The sequence below is a fragment of the Ceratotherium simum genome, chromosome 14 (assembly GCF_057802395.1).
Source record: "Ceratotherium simum simum isolate JZ-2026a chromosome 14, ASM5780239v1, whole genome shotgun sequence".
NCBI classification, from domain to species: domain Eukaryota; kingdom Metazoa; phylum Chordata; class Mammalia; order Perissodactyla; family Rhinocerotidae; genus Ceratotherium; species Ceratotherium simum.
The window spans coordinates 7153229-7175600 of record NC_141913.1 but is presented as its reverse complement, the minus strand read 5'-3'; the positions used below and the strand labels follow the sequence as shown (position 1 = coordinate 7175600).

General features: G+C 35.6%; 1 protein-coding gene across 2 annotated transcripts; it reads right to left on the bottom strand.

Annotated features, from left to right (window-relative positions):
• Positions 1 to 1173: 1173 nt before the first annotated feature.
• Positions 1174 to 22265, bottom strand: CEP76 (centrosomal protein 76). 2 transcript variants are annotated; one of them, XM_004421060.3, is made up of 12 exons: positions 21998 to 22264; positions 20784 to 20939; positions 19646 to 19727; positions 18799 to 19023; positions 17534 to 17719; positions 15995 to 16092; positions 15499 to 15627; positions 8648 to 8836; positions 5675 to 5841; positions 4159 to 4492; positions 1987 to 2204; positions 1174 to 1577 (listed from the first exon to the last, which is right to left on the bottom strand). In XM_004421060.3, the coding sequence occupies exons 1-12, from the start codon at positions 22058 to 22060 to the stop codon at positions 1439 to 1441; spliced, it is 1986 nt and encodes a 661-aa protein (XP_004421117.1). In that variant the 5' UTR covers positions 22061 to 22264; the 3' UTR covers positions 1174 to 1438. The 2 variants fall into 2 exon arrangements, with proteins under 2 accessions (XP_004421117.1, XP_087295073.1); XM_087438947.1 differs by lacking the exon at positions 20784 to 20939 and having other exon boundaries at positions 21998 to 22265.
• Positions 22266 to 22372: the final 107 nt, after the last annotated feature.

Sequence of the window (22372 nt, the reverse complement as noted above, 5' to 3'; positions counted from 1 at the left end):
TAAGAAGACCACTGGATGAAGCAAGTGAATTAAGAACTGTGCACACAGATGCTGAATGGACAGTCAAACCTATCACTTACATCATGCAGCTTCTTACAAAAAGTCACACTGCTATAGTCTTTTTAATGCTCACTGTTAAAACTAACTTTTTTGTGTGTGTGTGTGTGTGAGGAAGATCAGCCCTAAGCTAACACCCATGCCAATCCTCCTCTTTTTACTGAGGAAGACCGGCCCTGAACTAACATCTATTGCTAATCCTCCTCCTTTTTTTTTTTCTCCCTTTTCCTCCTCAAAGCCCCAGTAGATAGTTGTATGTCATAGTTGCACATCCTTCTAGTTGCTGTATGTGGGACGCTGCCTCAGCCTGGCCAGAGAAGCAGTGCATCGGTGCACAGCCGGGATCCGAACCGGGGCTGCCAGTGGCGGAGCGCGTGCACTTAACCATTAAGCCACGGGGCCGGCCCCAAAACTAACTTTTAAAACCCTGCTCACTTTTAAAACAAACATCAGCATGGAGTCACTCACATATGTTTACTTTTCAGTGGCCTCACATAATGATTCTCTGATTTAGAGTAGTCTCATATACACTGATGTTTTTATCACAATGAAAAAAAGAAAGAAAAAAATGGGGTTTCAGAAGACGGAATCCATGAAGAAGCTAGTAATGAATCCTTTGGCCACAGAAAATCAGCAAGAGACTGCCAATATTAATTACAGAATACAATTTATCAGTATCATAACAAAAGGGTATGATCCTTTTTTCTAAAAGACCCAATTCATTTTTATAATGAATTAAAATAACAATGTTCATAAATTATTCATGTACCTTCATGTGAGGTTTGTTTTGTTATCAATATTGATGCTTTTCTGGTACTAGTTTTTTCCTACTCTTGCATCAAAGTCTTCCCATAAATCTGTGGAAAGTCACAAATATCTCTATCCATGGGTAAACCACAAAAGTGATAATTCATCAGAATATATTTTCACCTACGTAATAAATAAATCTGTTGTGAGGTTAATTTCTCCTACTTCATATAAAATAATCCCATTAATCTATGAAAAATAATGATCATATTGATTTTACTACACCTCAAACCCTTAGATAAATATCTTTTTCTGAATACCTGTTAAAGAAAACTGCGTAAATTTAATATTCATATTTAAACTACTGAATACCTGTAAACAAAGTAGTATTTATTAAAATAGAATATACACTTAATTTATACTAAATTCCACTCAGATTTATACAAGTTTTTCATCCTTAATTTTTAAATACACACATGATTTTTTTCAAACATTATCAGTCACGTATATACAAAAGTGAAATATGACATCCAAGCCAGACTGTGATTTTTAAAATAATGAACTCTAAACATCTAGTAATGTACAATGTGTAAAATTCCAATGAAACAGGTATATTCTTATAGAAATGTTAGTCCTATAATACTGAGCGATATTTACAAGCAAACATGATCCAAACAGCACATGCAGATTCGGGGTAAGTAAATACTCGGACACGAACTGCCAGTCGCACCTGGTCTCCACGGCAACAGATTATTTCTTCACAGAAAGGAGACCTACAGAAGAAAGAAAATTTTTCAATTAAGAAGTGAACATAGGCTTTACTTTCTTATTTCAAAGTAAGTCAGTATTTAAAATAATTTTTTTTAAATCCTGTCTGCTACCAAGAGCTCTGTAATTTTGGTTGAGCTATTCAAATTATAGACTATTTCCTCATAGTCTATAAATTTAAAAAATTATACTAGACAAGATCAACTGAGATTGCACCAAAATCACGGGAAAATTATCCCAAACTATCTAGTGCTACATTTGAGACCAAATGAATCACAATCTGTGCCAGGAGGATAAGTCATTACAAAAGTTCCCCGTGTGATTCTGAAAGTCAATCCTAAATAACTACCAGACTAAGTGATTGCTAAGATTCCTTACCCAAAAACATTTATGAATTCATAAATTCCACCTTACCGAAGACATGTGGCAAATGCACGCCTTGCATTTCTATACACAAAATGTATTGGGAACCCTTTAAATGTGTGACCATCAGGTACAGCTCTCCTTATGGCATCTTGAAATTCTTCATTGCCTGCAGATATACTTGTTGTACGCTCAAATTCATAAGAAGCCAAAGCTGGTGATAAGAGATAGGAAAGCTGGTCTTCCCAAACAGTAGTGAGGCCAAGATCCTACAGCAATCAAAAGAGAAAAAGTGGAATATATTAATATTTTAAAAAACCAATTATAATAAAAATGTTGATTATTTTAATATATGCCAAGAAAAGATTGTTAAAACCTGTCATAATTTTTTAAACTTCCTATTATTATAAGAATACCTGGAAAAATAAAATAAAATGAACTACAGATATCAGGTTTTACTTCTTAGAGAAATAACCAAAAAACATTCAATACAATGATGTTAGTGAAGACTCCAAATCCTCAACTTCCTTAATATCCACTAGAAAAGACCGTATGGAATAGTCCTACTATGGAAGACACAGTGTCATTGAATTTTGAGGTCACATTTTATTTAACTTGAAAGAATTTAGTAAGATAATCTGCTTAATTTGATTGCTCCTACCATAAATTCAACTGCAGTAGGGGAGAAAAGTCAACAAACAAATTGCATATATAATTAAACTCAAATATTTACTGAGCATTTACTCTGTAAAAGGCACTGACATTTATACTGTTAAGAGATAAAAAGGTAAAGAAGACATGTTACAGGCCTTCAGGGAGCTGAAAACATGTTTCTATGGGGTGTTGAAGACAATTATGATTTTATTTATAACATCAAATGAACTATTGATATCTAGAGACATGATGTTTTTAAAAAATTGTTACCAACATAAAAAACTTCTCAAAATTATAAATATTTTGATTATCATAATAGATCTTTAGCATTTCTTGATTTCATATTCAAGGTTTTAACTGGTTCCAAGTGATCCCAAAGGTCCATGATCATCTATACTTTTTCTGCAGCAAAAAGTGAATCTCATTTGCTGGTTTACAGGCACCATTAACTTAGCTAGTGATCAACACCAGCATCTAAGCTCATTTTTTTTTCTTTTCCTATACAAAGTATTCTTAGAATGCAATAAAATACTGGTTTCATTTGTAAATAGGACCCAAGAAAAGAAAACTAAAAGCCAATACAAGTGATGGAGAGAAAGGGACAGTAATGAGGGGCTTTCATTTCCAGTAGTGTAATGAACTAGGTCCCTGACCAACCTATTGCTGAAAGCCTGCTACAAATGCCATATTAAATATTTTCCAAAACATACTTTTAAATGCTTTGATGAGTTGGCAAGTTAGTAAGGAAGATTCTAGAGGCCAAAGCTAAGAGTCATTGGGAGCCCAGAAAACATATCTGATAAATCAATTTACCTTTGATGGCCTCAAGGGACATGGAAAACAGGGTTCACCCAAGGTGTGGAGTCTATCAGGGAATCTCAAAAGGTGAATCAGAAATAAATCTTTTGTAGGAATTTTAGATTCTAGTCCTTTGTTGGTTATATGTATTGCAAATAACTTTTCCCACTCCAAGGCTGTTCTTTTCACTCTCTCAATGGTTTCTTTTGATGAATATAAGTTCTTAAAATACACTAATCTTTTCCTTTATGATTAATGTTTTTTATGTCTTCTTTAAGGTACTTTACAAAAGACATCTAAATGGCTAATAAATAAAAGGTTTGACCTCATTAGTAAGCAGGGAAATGCAAATTAAAGCCAGAATGAGGATATCATTTTACATCTACCTTAGTGTAATAGGAAAACAAAAGAAAACCAACCTGGAAAAAATACCAAAATGAATATCAAAATAATATAACTCAATATTTTTAATAGGAAATGATTTGAATAAGTACTTCACAAAGAGGAAATCCAAATAGGGGTATTCAGCAAAAATCTGAACAAGTCCACCATTCTTCATTTCTAGAAGGTTCTAGAAGCACTGGTGAATTTGGAAATTTCTGAGTCTCAGAACTTAACTCATGACTTTCAAAACTACAAACTTCATAAAGGCAGGGAGTGTATTTGCTTTGTTCAGGGCTAGAAAAGCACTATTATACATGCCAACAAAACTGTTAAATATGTAAACAAATTTAAAAAATGCATGAAACTACAAATTTCAGTGTTAATTACCTTCCTGTGTTCTGACACTAGTAGCCTTAGTTGCATTTCTATTTCATTACTTGTTACTGAAGCATCAATCGTGGACGCACAAAGAGGTGGAAAGGGAGGAAGGGATGTTGTAGCTCCTGGAGCGCACACAGATTTAATTGCTTCTTCACTCATGGGTTTCCATTTGGATTCATCATTCAAATCAAATATACAGATTTCTACTGAGTCAGAGGGCTGACAATTTCCCAGGAACATCTGATGATTGAAAACACAGCCAATTGTTCGATATGGGTACAATGGTTTGGGCTGTTCAGCAACTGGAGATTCATCAGGATTGGTAGATTTGTGGATATATCTAAAAAAATAAATCATAATTTTACATAAGAACTTAAAAATTAAGAAGGTATTAAGGCCATAAAAATTTCACAGGACTAGAGTTTAATACTTGTTTTTCTTTCTTATATTTCCACAATTTGATTGATTGATTTCCACATTAATTGTATGGCACATCTTACGATATAGAAACCAACCTTATTCCTTTAACAAAAGAATATATTCTATGTATACCGTTAAGATCAAAAACGTTTATCTCAAGTAACACAATTAAAATAATTTGGCAATACATTATTAGGCACAACTAACCAAAATGTTTATCAACAGGGAAAACGAGAACCCAGGAAAATGAGAAGAGGGCCCAGGGCTGTGCCTGTAGGAACTCCGACATTCAAGGACAAGATGAAGGAAAACTGAGAACAGCCAGAGAAGAATAATGAAAACTGAAAGACAGTGCTACGAGAGAAGCTAAGGAAAGAGAATGTTCCAGGAAGGAGGGAGCATTTAACTCTTTCAAAATCTGATAACAGGCAAAAGGACTGAAAAAAATGGACAGTGGATTTACCAACATGGAGCTTATGACCACACCAAATTTTCAAAAGAAATCACGATTTACAACTTGAGTTTATTTTCAGGATTAGAGTTGATCATCAGGAAAAGCATATGCCAATTATACAAAATTAAAAGTAAATGTAATTTATTTTTTACCAATATCATGGTGGTAAAGAATATTTTATATGTACAAATTTTCTTAGCGTTTATTTAATAGCTTTTTTCTTAATTATTTTTTTTTTTGAGGGAGATTGGTCCTGAGCTAACATCTGTTGCCAATCTTCCTCCTTTTTTCCTTTTTTCTCCCCAAAGCCTCAGTAGATAATTGTATGTCATAGTTGTACATCCTTCTAGTTGCTCTATGTGGAACACCGCCTCAGCATGGCTTTATGAACGGTGAGGAGGTCTGCGCCCAGGATCCAAACCGGTGAACCCCAGGCCGCTGAAGCAGAGCCTGCGAACTTAACCACACCACTCAGCCAGACCCAATAGCTATCTTAATTGAAGTAATTTTTTACATGGTCATCAAAAAGGCTCTAATAACTAAAATTATCAATATGTGCCTTTGAGTACCGTCAATATAAACAAAGAACCTATAATTTAAAACATTTACATCTTCATTTTAATATCCTTGTAAACTTAGTTGACTAACCTGTGTCCTGTTAAACTCTCCCAAAAAGTGATGGTTCCATCAGTTCCACAAGTCATAACCCATGCATGAGGTACTCCTTTTGCCTTAGTCCCAACACAGACAAAGGCTTCTAATCCATATCCAAGAAGGAGGCTGCACAGAAGGTTGGCATGATCTTCACAGTCACCCTACAAAATGAAAGAAATTAAAATTAAGTATTGATTCCTTCATATTGTTTCCTTGTTAAATATTTAAATATAAAATTATAATTAAAAAGTATTAGTAAATTTTTCACTTTTAATCATTAGTCCAGTGTTAAGCTGAAACAATGCGGAGAGAGAATATACTAATTTTAGAAGAGCCTAAATTATCCTACAAACTCAGTGCTCACAAATCTCATAGTCATAACATGAACACTTTAAGAGGGAGCATTCAGATTCAAAAGTTTACAAAGAACTCATACAACATAGAAAATCAGTAAGATTTTAAAGATGAATAGTTAAAGGACATGAACAGATAAGCTGACAAATCATACAGCAGGAAATGCAAATAAATGGGAAAAGACTTAAAAGAATCTGTTACAGTATCTATACATGATCAGTTTAAGTAAATACACAGAAAAAGACTGGATGAAAGAACAAAAAATGCCAACAATGGCAATAATTAGGGTACGTGATATATAATTGTCCCTTCTATTTTCTAAATTCTCTTTGATAATATATTACTTTCACAATTTAAAAAATTATGAAAACTACAAAAACAGAAAATATCTGATAATATGTTCTGTGCAAAAAACCTTAAAATATTAAACAGTAAGGCTACAATTATGTGAAGATACAAATTTAAGTGCAGGACTATGGGTAGACTGCAAAAGCAAAGATAACTATTTTTTGTTTTATAATTTTATTTATTTATTTTTTCCCCCCAAAGTCCTAGTAGATAGTTGTATGTCATAGCTGCACAACCTTCTAGTTGCTGTATGGGATACGGCCTCAGCATGGCCGGAGAAGCGGTGCGTTGGTGGGCGCCCGGGATCCAAACCCGGGCCGCCAGCAGCGGAGCGCGCGCACTTAACCGCTAAGCCATGGGGCCGGCCCACAAAGATAACTATTGAGTTCAGTGTTAGAATGAGGGATGATTTCTTTCCCAAAAAGTTTTGCATTAGTGGTTCTACACGGTTGTTTTTAATTAACTGTAATAAAACAAATAGCATTTTATAGTCATTTTTAAATTGACTTTTGAAAAATATAATATCCAACCTTTTAGACCCAGTAATTTCTATACTGAGATTTTATACTAAAAAAAATTCAAAAGAAAAATAACAATACAACCAAAGATATCCAATGCAAAAATTCATTTGCAATATCAAAAAACTGGAAGTAAGCCTAACTTAGTCAAAAGAAACAGTTCCTACGATGGCGAAACAGTTAAGTAGATTTTGTATATCAACTAAAGAAAATTTTATACAGCCATTAAAAGATGGAGATCATAGGGGCTGGCCCAGTGGTGTAATGTTTTAAGTTCATGCACTCTGCTTCGGCAGCCCGGTGATCGCACGTTCAGATCCTGGGTGCAGACCTACATGCTGCTTGTCAAGCCATGCTGTGGCGGTGTCCCACCTACAAAATAGAGTAGGACTGGCACAGACATTAGCTCAGGGCTAATCTTCCTCAAGCAAAAAAAAAGGAGGAAGATTAGCAACAAATGTTAGCGCAGGGCTAATCTTCCTCACCAAAAAAAACAAACAAAACACGGAGATCATAAAGATCATAGCAACACATGGGAAAACATTCATAGCATAAGGCTAAAGCAGGACACAAAATTTTATTTATATCTTAATTATAATTATGTAAAAAATTATACACAGGAGAAAAAACAAAAAGATGAAAAATTGGTAATAGAATTATGAGTGAAATTTCACCTTCACAACAGTTGTAATGCTGCTGTCAGTTTGTACAAGAAAAATTTTTTAAATAATTTGCAAGCTTCTAATTTAAGATGTGCTTTCTCTTTAAACAAACGTAGGTAAAATAAAATAGTGAATCAAGGGGTGAATATCTGCTTTACAGAAGAATTATTTATATAATAACTTTAAATATGTGCCATTCCTACTATATTTGAAATAAAAGTTTAAATTGAAACACACAACTTTTGGGAACTACAGTTTGGGAATAAATCAAAATAATTTTTTGATAAGTAATGCTTAACTGTTTTCAATCGTCTTTAACACAAAATCTTTCTAACTGACAAATCAATCTCCAGTCTAAATAGTTTCTTCCATTGTATAAGCTTTCCCTGTGAATGCCCATACTACTTACAAAGCTCAGACTAAAGAAAATTATTTCAAAACAACAATACATTAAATTTCTTTCTGTTGTTCCAACAGAATTGGAATGCTAAAGATAGTCTTGCTTGTTTTTATATTATTATCAACATTCTTAGAACACAGAAAATTAGGAAATATCCCATAATCTATAAAACTAGTTTATTGAAATCAATTCATTTCACATCAATAAATGTACACAAATTCTTCAATATATACTTAAATTTCAAACTAAACAAAATATCATGCATTCCAAGATTTTTTTCCACATTCATTTTGTAGTGCCATTTTCTTTTAAAAAAAATGTGTCACCTAAGCAAATTTTAACCCACAAATACTAATAGAAGACCACGGTTCTGGCCCTGGTGCTGTTCCTAATTCACAGTTTAATTTACCTTTCCATCTCGGTTTCTGACACTATAGTACCTGTAGGTCCCTACCTCACAAAAATCACATTACGTTAAATAAAAAAACCACATGAAAAAATAAACATCTTAAGTTCTTTCTTTATGTACTGACATTTAAACGTTAGGAAAAATGGTGAAGAGATTCTGACTTGGTCAAGTTGACAGTATGTACATGTTTTCTAAGTTATTTCTTTTACAAATGCACCATAGATTCACAATAACTATGATGTACTGCTTTTTAATTCTATTATGTGTGTAGGATACCTTGTTTCTACAGAGAAAGGCCAGCAGAGTGCACCACTGTTCCTGTTTACCTCCTCCTCCAATAACAGGGGCTCTTTCATAACCAAGGACATTAACAAATCTTGCTGCTTGCCTTGGAGTATCCAGAAGCCTCCCAGCTCGAAGTGGTTTAACATAGGAACAGACCGGCCTATTTATCCCATTTTCATCCTGGAGAAGGAGGGGAAACACATTATCTGCAATGACAGATTAATCATTCCCAATTTTAATACTTTTTCTTAGAATACATTAATGTGGGATATAATAATCCTGGATACCACTTATTGAGTGCTTACCTTGCATCCAGCACTAGGCAGCTGAGCGCTGTACATACAATTTCTTTTTTTTTTTTTAATTTTCTCCTTTATTGTTTTAATCTTTCACGTTTAATTTTTTTAATTTTATTTACTTTTTTTCCCGCAAAGCCCCAGTAGACAGCTGCATGTCACAGCCACACATCCTTCCAGCTGCTGCCCGTGGGACCGGCCCCAGCATGGCCGGAGAAGAGGTGCATCGGTGCGTGCCCGGGATCTGAACCTGGGTCGCCAGCAGCAGAGCACACGCACCCAACCGCGAAGCCACGGGGCCTATAATTTCTCTTTTAAGCCTCATAATATCTTATTATTTTCATTTCATAGATGAAGAAACTGAAGCTACAGCTATAATGCAACAAAGCCAGGATTCAAACCCTGAGCTGTCTGACTCCAAAGGCTGTGATAGTAAGAACTTGAACTTATGATCCAGCAATCCCACTCCCAGATATATATCTGAAGCAGTTGAAGTCAGTATCTCAAAGAGATATCTGAACATCCACGTTCATAACAGCATTACTGACAATAGCCAAGATATGGAAACAACTGAAATGTCCTTCAATGGATGAAAAGATAAAAAAATGTGGTATATATACAATGAAATACTATTCAGTCATAAAAAAGGAGAGCCTACCATTCACAACATAGATGAACCTGAAAGGCATTATATGCTAAGTGAAATAAGCCAGACAGAGAAAGACAAATACTGTATAGTATCACTTGTATGTGGAATCTTAACAAAAAAAAAAAAAAAAATTTCATAGAAACAGAGAATAGAACAGTGGTTGCCAAGGGCTGGGGGAGAGAAGGGAATGGGTAATATAGGTCAAAGGGTACAAAGTCTCAGTTATAAGAAGAATAAGTTCTGAGAATCTAATGTACAGCATGGTTATTGTAAACTTGAAAGTTACTGGAAGTAGATCTTAAGCATTCTCACTACAAAAAAAAAAGTTAACTATGTGAGGTGACAGATGTGTTCATTATCTTGGTCTTGGTAATCATTCCACAACATATTTGTATATCAAATCATCATGGTGTACACTTTAAATATATACAATTATATTTGTCAATGATTCCTCAATAAAATTAAAAAATAAAAACCTCCTCTGAGAAAAAGACAGGCAGATGGGTGGCGGAAGGAGAGGGGATCTAAGCCAAAGTATTCTTTCATATTATCACATAAAATTTAATAATACATACCCAGACAGAAAAAATAACTTTTTAGATTAACTGATACAACAATGATCAGAGCTCATTTTCAGTTTGTTTCCATTACACTTGGAGATCCACAGGAAACAATGATTTGTTAACCAAGTCAATTGAAAGCAGAGTTTTAAGAATCATTTTAGGGCAACATCTTACATTTTAAAAACAGGATGTATCCTAGGATTTGAGCTAAATAACTCCTGTACATACAAGAGTCTCTGATGACTGTCCACCACTGTGCTTTCAGAGTTAATATTACCAAAATCCCTATTTCCTTTAACTTCATGATTTCTGAGACAAAGGGCCATTTTCTATTCAAAGTTCAGAGATGATTTAACACTCTCTACTATGGCAAAGCTCCTCAGAAATAAGACTTAACTCAGCCAACAGAAACACTACCTGTTTGAATTATCAGAACCACCGATGTCTTTCTACACCACGAAAACATCACTTCTCCAATACAATCCCAAGCCTCAGTAAGAAAAAAACTCACCTATTACTTACGTTTGATTATAGTGAGAAAGATCATGAATTTTTACATGAATCAAAATGACTATTATGATTTGCACCCATACCTATGGTTCTTAACTCTAAAAGGCACTGATATTTTTTTCCTGTCCTTTCCCACCCCACTTTCCTTGCTTCAACACATTCATAGTGGTCTCTTCTTCTCCATCTCCCTACGCTATCTTAAGATTCAGAAATAGAGACAAAATGAAGGGATCAGCTAGAAAAGCTCAAACAGAATGAAGAACCAAGGACAAGTAAGGAAACTAAGGAACAGAGAAAGGAGAAGGGAAGAGATTTAAGCATTGGGTGTTTCAAGGCACTGATTTTTTTGTGTGTGTGTGTGAGGAAGATCAGCCCTGAGCTAACATCCATGCTAATCCTCCTCTTTTTGCTGAGGAAGACTGGCTCTGAGCTAACATCTATTGCCAATCCTCCTCCTTTTTTTTCCCCCCAAAGTCCCAGTAGATAGTTGTATGTGATAGTTGCACATCCTTCTAGTTGCTGTATGTGGGACGCGAACTCAGCATGGCCGGAGAAGTGGTGCATCGGTGCGCGCCTGGGATCTGAACCCAGGCCACCAGTAGCAGAGCGCGCACACTTAACCACTAAGCCACGGGGCCGGCCCTTAAGGCACTGATTTTTAAAACAGAAAATCATGATTCTAATTTTGGAGAGGAAGTAGAAAACTATTATTTAGATTTCTTTCACATTAACTCAGCATTACTAATACTCTAGTGTTGTATGAGAATATTAAGAATAGCCTCAATCCTCAAGTGATTTATATCATTTTCTTAAAACTTAATGGTCTTAAAGGTCAATTTCTACACGTTTTTAAATTTCTTGCACTAGAAAATTTAAAAGCTATCATTAAGTGAATTACTATTGTACTATAGCAAAACCAGCTAGTGAAGGAGAAAAAGAACAATGGATTCTTAGGTATAATGACCCTGGGGATTCTACAGATATTTGGTTAGGGTAAAGGTAATTAACTCAGTTCTTGTGTGGGCCGGTTAGTCCTATTCTTACAATTCCACTAACGGGCAAGAAAGGGATGAGTACTCAAAAAGTAGATGCCTTTGCTCTAAATCAATCATCAACAGTAGCATCTTGGAATACAAGATACATCATTATATGTTTCAATACAGCAATATTTCTAATATTATCTAAATACAGTCCTAGAAACTACTTAAATGTCTTGAAATTTTCAATATTTCAGCCTCTAAACCTGCACTGTCCAATAAGAACCCCACCATATGTGGCTATTTAAAGGTTTAATTAATTAAAATTAAATTAAAATTTAACATTCAGTTCTTTAGTCACATTAACCACATTTTGCACGCTCAACAGCCATATATGGTTACAGGCAACCGTACTGGACAGCGTAGCTATAGAATGTTTCCATCGTTGCAGAAAGTTCTATCGAACAGTGCTGCTAAACTATTTCCTCTTGTGTTTGGAAGCACTGGAAATTCATTTTCAGACCATGTATAATAATTTTTTGGTTTAAAACTATAGTTTTTGTAATTAGATTGAACATCTTAAGTAACTGTTGATATTCCTTAATTTCAAATATAGGAAGAAGCAGTGAGAAGATAAACATTTTATTTACTCTCACTATATCGAAAGATGTGGCAGAGTCAAACCAAAAAAGCACTATTCAAAACTGCAATTTAGGGCCGGCCCTGTGGCTTGGTGGTTAAGTGCGCGCGCTGCGATGCTGGCGGCCCGGGTTCGGATCCCGGGTGCGCATCGAGGCACCACTTCTCCGTTCGTCCTGAGGCCGAGTCCCACATGCAGCAACTAGAAGGATGTGCAGCTACGACACACAACTATCCACTGGGGCTTTGGGGGGAAAAAATAAAATAAATAAAATCTTTAAAAAAAAACAAAAAAACTGCAATTTAATAGAGTCTGCCAAGACTGAGTTGCTATTTGATCTCAGAAAAGACTCTTCACTCCTCTATCCTTCGTGGTGTTTACTAAAAGTGACAATGCCTGGCCACTTAACGATCTCATATGGTTACTATGAGACTAAATGACCTCATGTGGTTCAAACTTTCTCACAAGGAATTCTAAGATACAGGAACTTGTTTAGTAGTATTTCCTAAAAGAAAATCCCAGTTTCTTAATTCTCTTAACTGCATATCCCATGCTCTTCCTCCTCCTCTTTCATTTGCCATTTCTCTGATCTAGTTTCCCCCTTCTGTCCCCCTCTGGGTCCTCTCTGGTCCCAGATTCCACATGGCACTGAATAACCTCACCTCAGACTAAAGAGATAGCAGGGAGCCAATTATGTTTTGATTGGTTTCTCTTTGTCCTTGTTCTGACATCACTGCTACCTTGCCTGCCCAGTCATTCAATGTATAGACAATGCTACTGGAAGCCTGAAGCTTTTTCCCTCATTTTCACCACTAGTCAACTAAGGTCTCCTATTCCCAAGCTCCTCATCTAGAAACTGAACCACTTTTAGCCTGTCCTAAAATCTAGGGAATGTAGAGTAATGTTAGATGTACACACAGGATCTGAGAAATATAATTCAAAATACTACTACAACCCACACATCTATGGACAGGTACTTTTCAACAAGGGAGCCAAGAACATAAAATGGAGAAAGAAAAGTCTCTTTAATAAATGATGTTGGGAAAACTGGACAGCCACATGCAAAAAAAAAAAAATGAAAGTAGACCATTATCTTATACCATACACAAAAACTAACTCAAAATGGATTAAAGACTTGATTGTAAGACCCGAAACCATGAAACTTCTAGATGAAAACATAGGCAGTATGTTCTTCGACATCGGTCTTAGCAACATACTTTCAAGTACTGTGTCTGACGGGGCAAGGGAAACAACCGAAAAAATAAACAAATGGGACTACATCAAACTAAAAACCTTTTGCACAGCAAAGGAAACCATCAACAAAACCAAAAAGAGAACCTAACAATTGGGAGAAGATATTTGCAAACCGTATATCCGGTAAGGGGTTAATCTCCAAAATATATAAAGAACTCATACATCTCAACAACATAAAAACTAACAACCCAATTAAAAAATGGGCAAAAGACCTGAACAGACATTTCTCCAAAGAACATATACAAATGTCCAATAGGCACATGAAAAGATGTTCGACATCATTAACTATCAGGGAAATAAATGCAAATCAAAACTACAATGAGATGTCACCTCACTCCTGTCAGAATGGCTATAATTAACAAGACAGGAAACAAATAAGTGTTGGAGAGGATGTGGAGAGAAGAGAACTCTCTTACACTGCTGGTGGAAGTGCAAACTGATGCAGCCACTACAGAAAACAGTATGGAGATACCTCAAAAAATTAAGAATAGAACTACCATATGATCCAGCTATTCCACTGCTGGGTATTTATCCAAAGAACATGAAAACACGAATATGTAAAGATATATGCACCCCTATGTTCACTGCAGCATTATTCACAATAGCCAAGACTTGCAAGCACCCTAAGTGCCCATCAAGGGACGAATCGATAAAGAACGGATGTGGTATATATACACAATGGAATACTACTGAGCCATAAGAAACGATGAAATCCAGCCACTTGTGACAACATGGACGGACACTGAGAGTATTATGCTAAGCAAAATAAGTCAGAGGGAGAAGGTCAAATATGATCTTACTCTTAAGTAGAAGATAAAAACAACAACAAACCAACACATAGAGACAGAGATTGCACTGGTGGTTACCAGAGGGGAGGAGGTCGAAAGGGATGATTAGGCACAGTGTGTGGTGACGGATTGTAATTAGAGTTAGTCTTTGGGTGGTGAACATGATATAATCTATGCAGAAATAGAAGTATAATGATGTACACCTGAAATTTATACAATGTTATAAACCAATATTACCACAATAAAAAAAAGAGCTAGAAAAAACAAAAAATAATAATACTACACTATACTCATATAAAAGCATGTATATGAAGCTGAACACATATAAAATATCTGACTGGTTCCTCATAAGTTACAAAAAAAATATGGATCTGATCATATATTTTATGTTGGTTTGTTAATGAGAGAAAATGGGCTTAGGATACAGGAAAAACAGAAGCAGAGATATACAGGTAAAATGCTGCAGTTAAATATTATTGGTCACTGGCAAGGAGATTTGGTTATATAGGATTTATTACATGTAATATCATTTGTTGTAAAAAAAAAAAAAAAAAAAAAAAGAAAAAAAAACCTATGCCCAGAGCCCCAGTTCTGCACACAAAAGCTGAACTTACACATAAATTGCCAAGTGCCCCAGCAGTCAATTATTTAGTACTAAGAGTCAATCAAGGACATACTCCAAGTTAAACAAAATAAGTTTTCATCTACTTTATTTTTTATTTATTTTTCCCCCAAAGCCCCAGTAGACAGTTGCATGTCATAGCTGCACATCCTTCCAGTTGCTGTATGTGGGACACGGCCTCAGCATGGCCAGAGAAGTGGCGCCTCGGCGCGCGCCCGGAATCCGAACCCAGGCTGCCAGCAGCAGAGCGCGCGCACTTAACGGCTAAGCCATGGGGCCGGCCCAGTTTTCATCTACTTTAAATCAAATACATTCAAAAAAGGAGTTTAAAAAAACAGTAATTGAAAATGAAAAGCAAAATAAAGATTGTATTATATCACTCACTCAGTGAAAGAGTATTACAAAATCAGCATTCTATTTTACAAATAAACTTTCACTTGTCTGGAACAAATACATTTTACAAATTCAAGTTAAGTGAAACGTACATATACAACAGTAAACCTCAAATACAGGTGTGAAGCTTTTCTAATACAATTTACAAACCTGTGCAAAAATCTTAACCAGCCGTGAGCTGTGTGAGGGTCGAATTTGCAAATATTCTCTCCACCACTGCTTAGCATATACAAGAAACAATCGCTCTTTCTCTGCAGTTTTTTGACGTTCCAAGGCAAGCTTGAAATTAAAAAAAAAAAAGTCAGTTTCTATTCATTCTCCTTAATTACTACAAAATATAACAAATCCATGCACTCCTTTCCATCTCTACCACCACCCTAATCTAAGCCACCATCATCTCGTCTATAAGAGCCTCCTGACTTCCTTGTTTCTATACTTTCCCCAGTACAATCCAGTCTCTACAATAGTCAGAGTTATCTTTTTTCTCCCAAGACAGACATTTTTAAATAATAAATCATATTGTTATTCTCCTGCTTAAAACTAATAAATTGCATTTTTCTAAAAAGAGAGTACTTTTTTGGATCAACAGGTAAATATACTACTATGAAAACAAATACACAAAGAAGAGAAATTCAGAATTATTTACCTGTGTGTTTACTACTTCTTGAGATAATGTTTGATTGAGTGCTGGGTACATCTCAAGTTTTATATTTAGAATTCCCACAGCAACTTTTGATTCCGTGCCTATAAATATAAATAAATATTTGAAATTTCAGAGATTTCAATACTATGTATATTTAGTCAACCAAAGTCTAACCAAAATAATTTAGGAATTTTGTGCTTTACCATTTACATGGAATAAAGATAATATTCAACATCATCTTGAATATTCATATTAAAAACGAACCAAATCAAATTAGTTTTTATTTTGTACAAAGGCCTTTATCCAATTATAAGGAGATTAGCTATTTTCTTAACTTCCTAATCACATTTTAAGGGCCTTTTTGGACCTAAAGGATTTGGGATTCTTCATTTTTATCTCCATTAAACATATAATACCAACCAGACTTACACTAAAAACAAAGTCAAAGCAACTGTTAACGCTTCATTCTCAGAAAATACTTATACTCTTTGTCACATATAGTAATTCCCATTTATCCCTTCCATTTTTCACATCACATATAAATACAAATTTTCAATCCATGCCTGGATTTAAAGAATTAGAAAACAAATATATTTCACATCAGAACTATTAAATATTTCTTTGCTGAATGAGAATACACTTGTTTCCGGGTCATTACTATGATTATGCTGTTAGGCCTACATCTGAAGACAAATAATGGGTATCTCTTTTTAAAATAAAGAGATTTATTTAATAAATCTTTTTTCTCTACTTTTTACTTTTTTAAACTTTTTTCTCTACTTTTTATTTAAGGAAAAACACATTGAGGTCCGACTTATCAAAACCTAAATTACTAAAGCTATGTAACTCTGTGACTAAGTTTCAATACCAAAGTAATTCCATGATTACATGTTATGCATAAAACACTGGTAGGTTTTGTTCTGTTTTTCATTGTATTAGCAAGTGTGTATTACCTAGCAGGTAGTATGCAAGACAGAGAAGACAATGGTGAATAAGATAGGCACCATCTCCATCTTCAAAGAGTACTATTCATTGAGATTGACACTGAGCAAGTTACCACCTCTTTGAGTCCCACTTTCCCACATGTAAAAGGTGAGGATACCTACTCCATACCCCACAAGAACTGCTGCTGTAGAAAGCCACTGGTACTAACAAGGATGCATTGTATTCTAGGGTACAAAAGAGTGGAGGTTTTCTGTGTATGCGTGCATGCCTATGTGAGTGAAGAATCTTAGTTTTCTTTATAGCCTTATATGTAATCAAATAAACTTGAAAAAAAAAAACCAGCCCTTAAAATTTCAATGCTTATTTTCCAGAAAAAAAATTTTCCTTAAGACATGGCCAGACCGACTGTGAAGTTTTACACTCATACTATTCTTCAAGACATTTCCCAAAGCTATAATACTGGGGTTCAACTGTAATTCTAATGTAATTCTTTTTACCTGTTTCCCCCTTGGCTTATAAAAGCATTTTAAAAATATAAAACATATTTACAAACAAACTGTGGCTATAAAAAAGTAACAGTGATATTAATCATCATACCTACACCCATAAGTTCCACAGTAAGATTGGTCACTCCATTTTCTGAGCCTAAAACTGATCGCCATTCGAGAAAATAGGATGCTACTAAAGTGGTCTCACCAAATATGTCTGTTTTGATTAGCACCATATGAATTGGATCACTTATTGATAACATTGTTGTTGAATCAGCCATTCTAGTTCCATCACCTAGCAACATAAACCAAAAAAAATTACACTATATTACATATTCAGCTAGGCAACATTAAAAATTCTTTTACTGAAAAGGATACTACCAATAAACTTATACAAAACCAAATAGAATAATTTGGTAATATCTCAGAAAGCGTGCAACAACTGAAAATAAAAGTACAGTCCTATTTCTATTACTAACTTTTGAGAGGACTGGTAGAATTGTGACAAGTTATCTAGTTACTTAATGCATATCAGTGTTTTCTAAGAGAGAAGTCTGCTCTTTAAAAGTACTTAACTAAAGTATATGCTACTACGATAAAAAGCCTTCAACTAGGTCAACATTAATCCCCAAACTACTTTTATCCCTAAACCTCCAGAAATAATCACTGTATTATCTACACAAAACTGAAAGATCCAGCACCTTGGAGCTAGCAATTTAAGTCACAAACTGCCTTATTAGGGTAATATTTTTCACCAGGGGTGGTGGGGGGAATAATAGATTGTGGTAGTGCATTAGCCGTCTTAGTAATCTAAAATTCTGAAGGTATAATTCTACAACTTTGCTAAGTTTACAAATATAAAGATTTCTATATTGACAACTAAAATGTAGAAAATACCTTTATAGAAAGAAACAGTGTAAAACAATTACAGGAATCAAGTATCACAATTTTAAAGTTATAAAAATGGGAGTTATAAATTCACATCTAAGCTTTGATTTTTAAAAGTTACAGAACATCATAAATCTAGCTATCTTTCATAAATGAGAAGGATCACGTCTCATTCTCCACTATATCCCCAGCACTTGCCCAGCATAGTACCATGTACCTAATAGGCATTTAAATGTTTATTACTAAAGAACCAACCATTAAAACAGTCAAAAAATAATCCTCAAGGAAACTAATTAGCAGAAAATAAAGCAAGAAGGTGCATAGAAGTAGTTTATATAGAAAAGAGCAGTAAGGGAAAAAAATAAAAGACTAGGGAGATTCATCCCTTATAAATCTCTCCTTACAATAAAAGTTGTTATAGGTGTTCCACAACAAAACATAACAAAGATTTACTCAATTAAATGACAATTTATTATGGCTCCTTACCTAAGCTTTCTCTGTGTACTTCAAGTAAAAACCCATCATGAAAATCTGGTTCACAGGCACAGGGAACAGGTTTAGAACGAAAACGTTGGTTTCGAAAATGTAAACATAAAGTAAAGGTTGAACAAACTTGTCCGGGTAAAGGCTCAGGTTCTTGCAGATGTTCCAAGAAAGCTTTTCCACCCAAAACCTGAAGGTAAAGATACCTCCGTGTTGGATCAATATTAGCTGTAAAGTGTAGCAATATATATGAGGAAACGGCCAAATATCTTAAGCAATGTGATCAAGACAACAGGAAATAATAACTGGACAGAAACAAAACAAAGACTAAAAAAAGAAAAAGAGTAACAAAAAATTTACTATATATCAGGACCATTTGCACCCAGGGAAGGAAAGATACATAATATGATCTCTTTTTCTGTGTTTACATTCTGCTACTTTCTCTCAGCTAGAAAGGAGTCAGAGCAAAAGTTTAGGGTACCTTTGCTTTTTAGTTGCTTATCCAACATTCCTTCACCTCCACAAACCAACTCAGACAATTATCAACTCAGCAAGTATACTCCTTAGATAATTATATTACCACTAAAAAAGCAAGGCCATATACTTTTTATAAAATATATTATTAAAACATGAGAAACAGCTGGTCCTATTTTTGCTTCCACTCTGCTATATATTAAATCTTCTGATATACTTCATGCAAATAAACATTTTGATGATTAGTCACAAAAATGTAAGTATTTCATTCTGGGGAAAAAAATTGAAATGCTTTCTATCAAATACCAAACACTACACCACATCTATCCACAGTACTATCCACAACTAAATTAATGTTAACAAGAAATACACATACTTTTTTTTAACAACGTTGACTGTTTATCAGTAAAACAAACAGGTTGTTTTGGAGAGGAAGGGAGTTCTTGATCAACACTGTCCTAAAAAAGCAGAAAAAAATCAAAACAAGTTAGAAACAAAAATTATAGTTAAACAAGGAAATGCTAATAATGGGACTTAGAACTGAACCACAAGTAGATAAGCTAAAGCCTCTCAAAAAACCCTTTATTTTCCTAGTATTATTAAAATAACGAAAAGCCTGCAAAAAAGATGATGCAGCCGGTCACTCCCAAAGTCTAATATTAAGGAATTAAGTTGACTTCCAGCAATGTCCATGGAATGCTAAAAACAAATCCTTAATACCTTAAACGAAGTTAAACTTTCTCTAACCTCATATAACATTTGGCTTATGATTCCACCATGAATTGATTTTAATAAGGAAGTGACGTTCACACAGCAGAAGCTGTTACTAGGTCAATTTTTTAACAAATGGGTTTATAAACGTCACAAACCAAAAAAGGATGCTGTATTAAAATACTTATTCCCTGGTGTATTATGAAGTCCATCCAATTTTTACATTATATTACCCAGGTATTGAGGTCACAGTTTCTAATTATTGCCTCATTTTCAAAAGAAGGCCTACTTACTAATTTGTGCACTGAGAGGCTACCATCTCACTACTGACCTATTTGTGTGAAAAGATTTGAAGGTTCTTACACAATTATTTTCTTAGAGAAACTGATAATTTGTTAATCACAGAGAATATAGTTCCAAAAGAGTGTATTTATTTTTAAAATAAGCTTAATCTAAAAAATTATAGAACAATACTAGTGAAAAAGAACTAGGTTATGGCTAACTAATTTGACTAAAATATATATACTTAAAGTTATAGACCTAGAGAATAACAAGAGAAAATTCTGTCACTGTAAAGAAAGGAAAATGGTACATAACCCCAATTTCATTGATACATAATCCTACTTGCTACATTCAAGGGTAGAATTAGCTTATACTTCAAACAAAGATATTACTAGACAAAATGGTCTTATTCTAAAGTGGTTTTACTAACAGGAGAGGCCCCAAATATAGACCCTATAACCAGCATGAAGCATGAGAATACACTTATACTATCAAATTTTTTCCCCTAAAAGCTCACTCACAGTAACAAAATTAAGTTCTTTCATCACATCATCAATGATTCCCCGACGTCTAAGGGCTTTAATCAAATCATCTGTTGATAACTGTTGTTGATCAGGTGCCAATTCTTCACGTATTGTCTCAGCAAGGATTTCTCTTATTCTGCCATGGACATCCATCTATGCAGAAAACTCGCATTACAATTTACAACATTACAAAGCAACCAAATATTGCCAATTAGGTAATTTCTTTCTAAAATACTGACTCAAAGAAAAAAATGGGAGAGTACACAGACTAAATTCAGGAAAGCTTCTTAAGCTAATAGTAAATGTAAAATTGTTACCAGAATTCAATAAGAATAAAGGTAAAATCTTTTAAAGGAAAAACCAAAGAAAAAATTTTTAAAGATGAATGTTTTTTAGTACAAATTCTAGAAATGATCTCTGATTATCTACTACCCTCGCTACCATTTCCCCACAAATAACACTCAACCAAAAGAAATCTTTGGAGAGAGAATACTGTATAATCAAAATAACACAAACCTGGAGGAGACAATCAAAGTATGAATTTCAGCTTTCAACTTACTAGATGTGACCTCCAGTTAACCTGTTTACCCCTTATGGATCGGGAAATAACAGTGCCCTGTCAAGACTGTGAGGCGTACACAAAAGTCGGCAAACAAGCGCACAATACACGGAGTTCGTGGTACAGCAGCTTACTGCATTCAGCTGAGCGCCTCCAAGACAACGTTCTTCCTGAGCCCCGAAGGGTCACAAATACTTGCATTACAAATCCTTTAGTAACGTCTCTTTCGTGACTTAAGAACTGCTGATTTGCTTCAACTTCAACGACACGGCAAGGTTCACCCTTAAAGTAATTCTAATTCCCACCTCTGAATATAAACCTGCTCCAAACACAACTTATACTCGACCTGACTTCCAGAAATCCCCGATAAACGCTTCATTTCCACACTGTCCTACGACACTAACACCGCTCCATCACCTCAGACTTTTACTGGCACTTTCTGGGCTCGCTCTTTCACTGAGAGACTAGAAAGTTCCTCTGGCGTCAAACCCGAGGCTCTGCGCATTCCGCGCTCCGCCTTTACTCAGTCCCGCGCCGTCTCAGCCTTTGCTCGAGTCCCCGGCAAACAGGTGCCGCCGTCCGCCGGGCCTAAGGGACGCCAGGCCGGGCGCTCAGGCCACACGGCGGGCAGGAGCGCGCCCGCGGCGCTCACCTTGCTCAGCTGCTGGTGGATGAGCTGCTTCAGCTCGGAGGCTTTCTCCGGGGGCAGCGACATGCTGGAGCCGGCGCCTCGCCGCCAATTCTCCCCACTTCAGGCGCCCCGACCCGCCCCGGAGCGCTGGTCGTGGCTGAGCACAAAGCCAGCGCCGCGGCTCGCCTCGCGCAGCTCCCGGGGGCGCGACGCCGCGTCAAGCGCGAGCTGGGCGGCGGAGGTGCCCAACTGTTGTTTTCAAACGGCGGCGGACAACCAGCCTGGGGACTGTCCCTCGCTCTGCCTGATCATCTCCGCCCGCAGCTGCCCCTCCCTCGGGGTCCTCACCCCGCGACCTCAGGGCACCCCATCGTCTTGCCTTGCCAGAGTCTCCAG

Excerpts from the sequence above, each read along its gene's own strand:
- CEP76 (XM_004421060.3), bottom strand. The coding sequence starts at position 22,060 with ATGTCGCTGCCCCCGGAGAAAGCCTCCGAGCTGAAGCAGCTCATCCAC. Across the intron at positions 19,728-20,783 it reads AAGAACTTAATTTTGTTACT|GACAGTGTTGATCAAGAACT; the intron begins GTGAGTGAGCTT and ends CTGCTTTTTTAG. Across the intron at positions 16,093-17,533 it reads TGTGGAACTTATGGGTGTAG|GCACGGAATCAAAAGTTGCT; the intron begins GTATGATGATTA and ends TTATATTTATAG.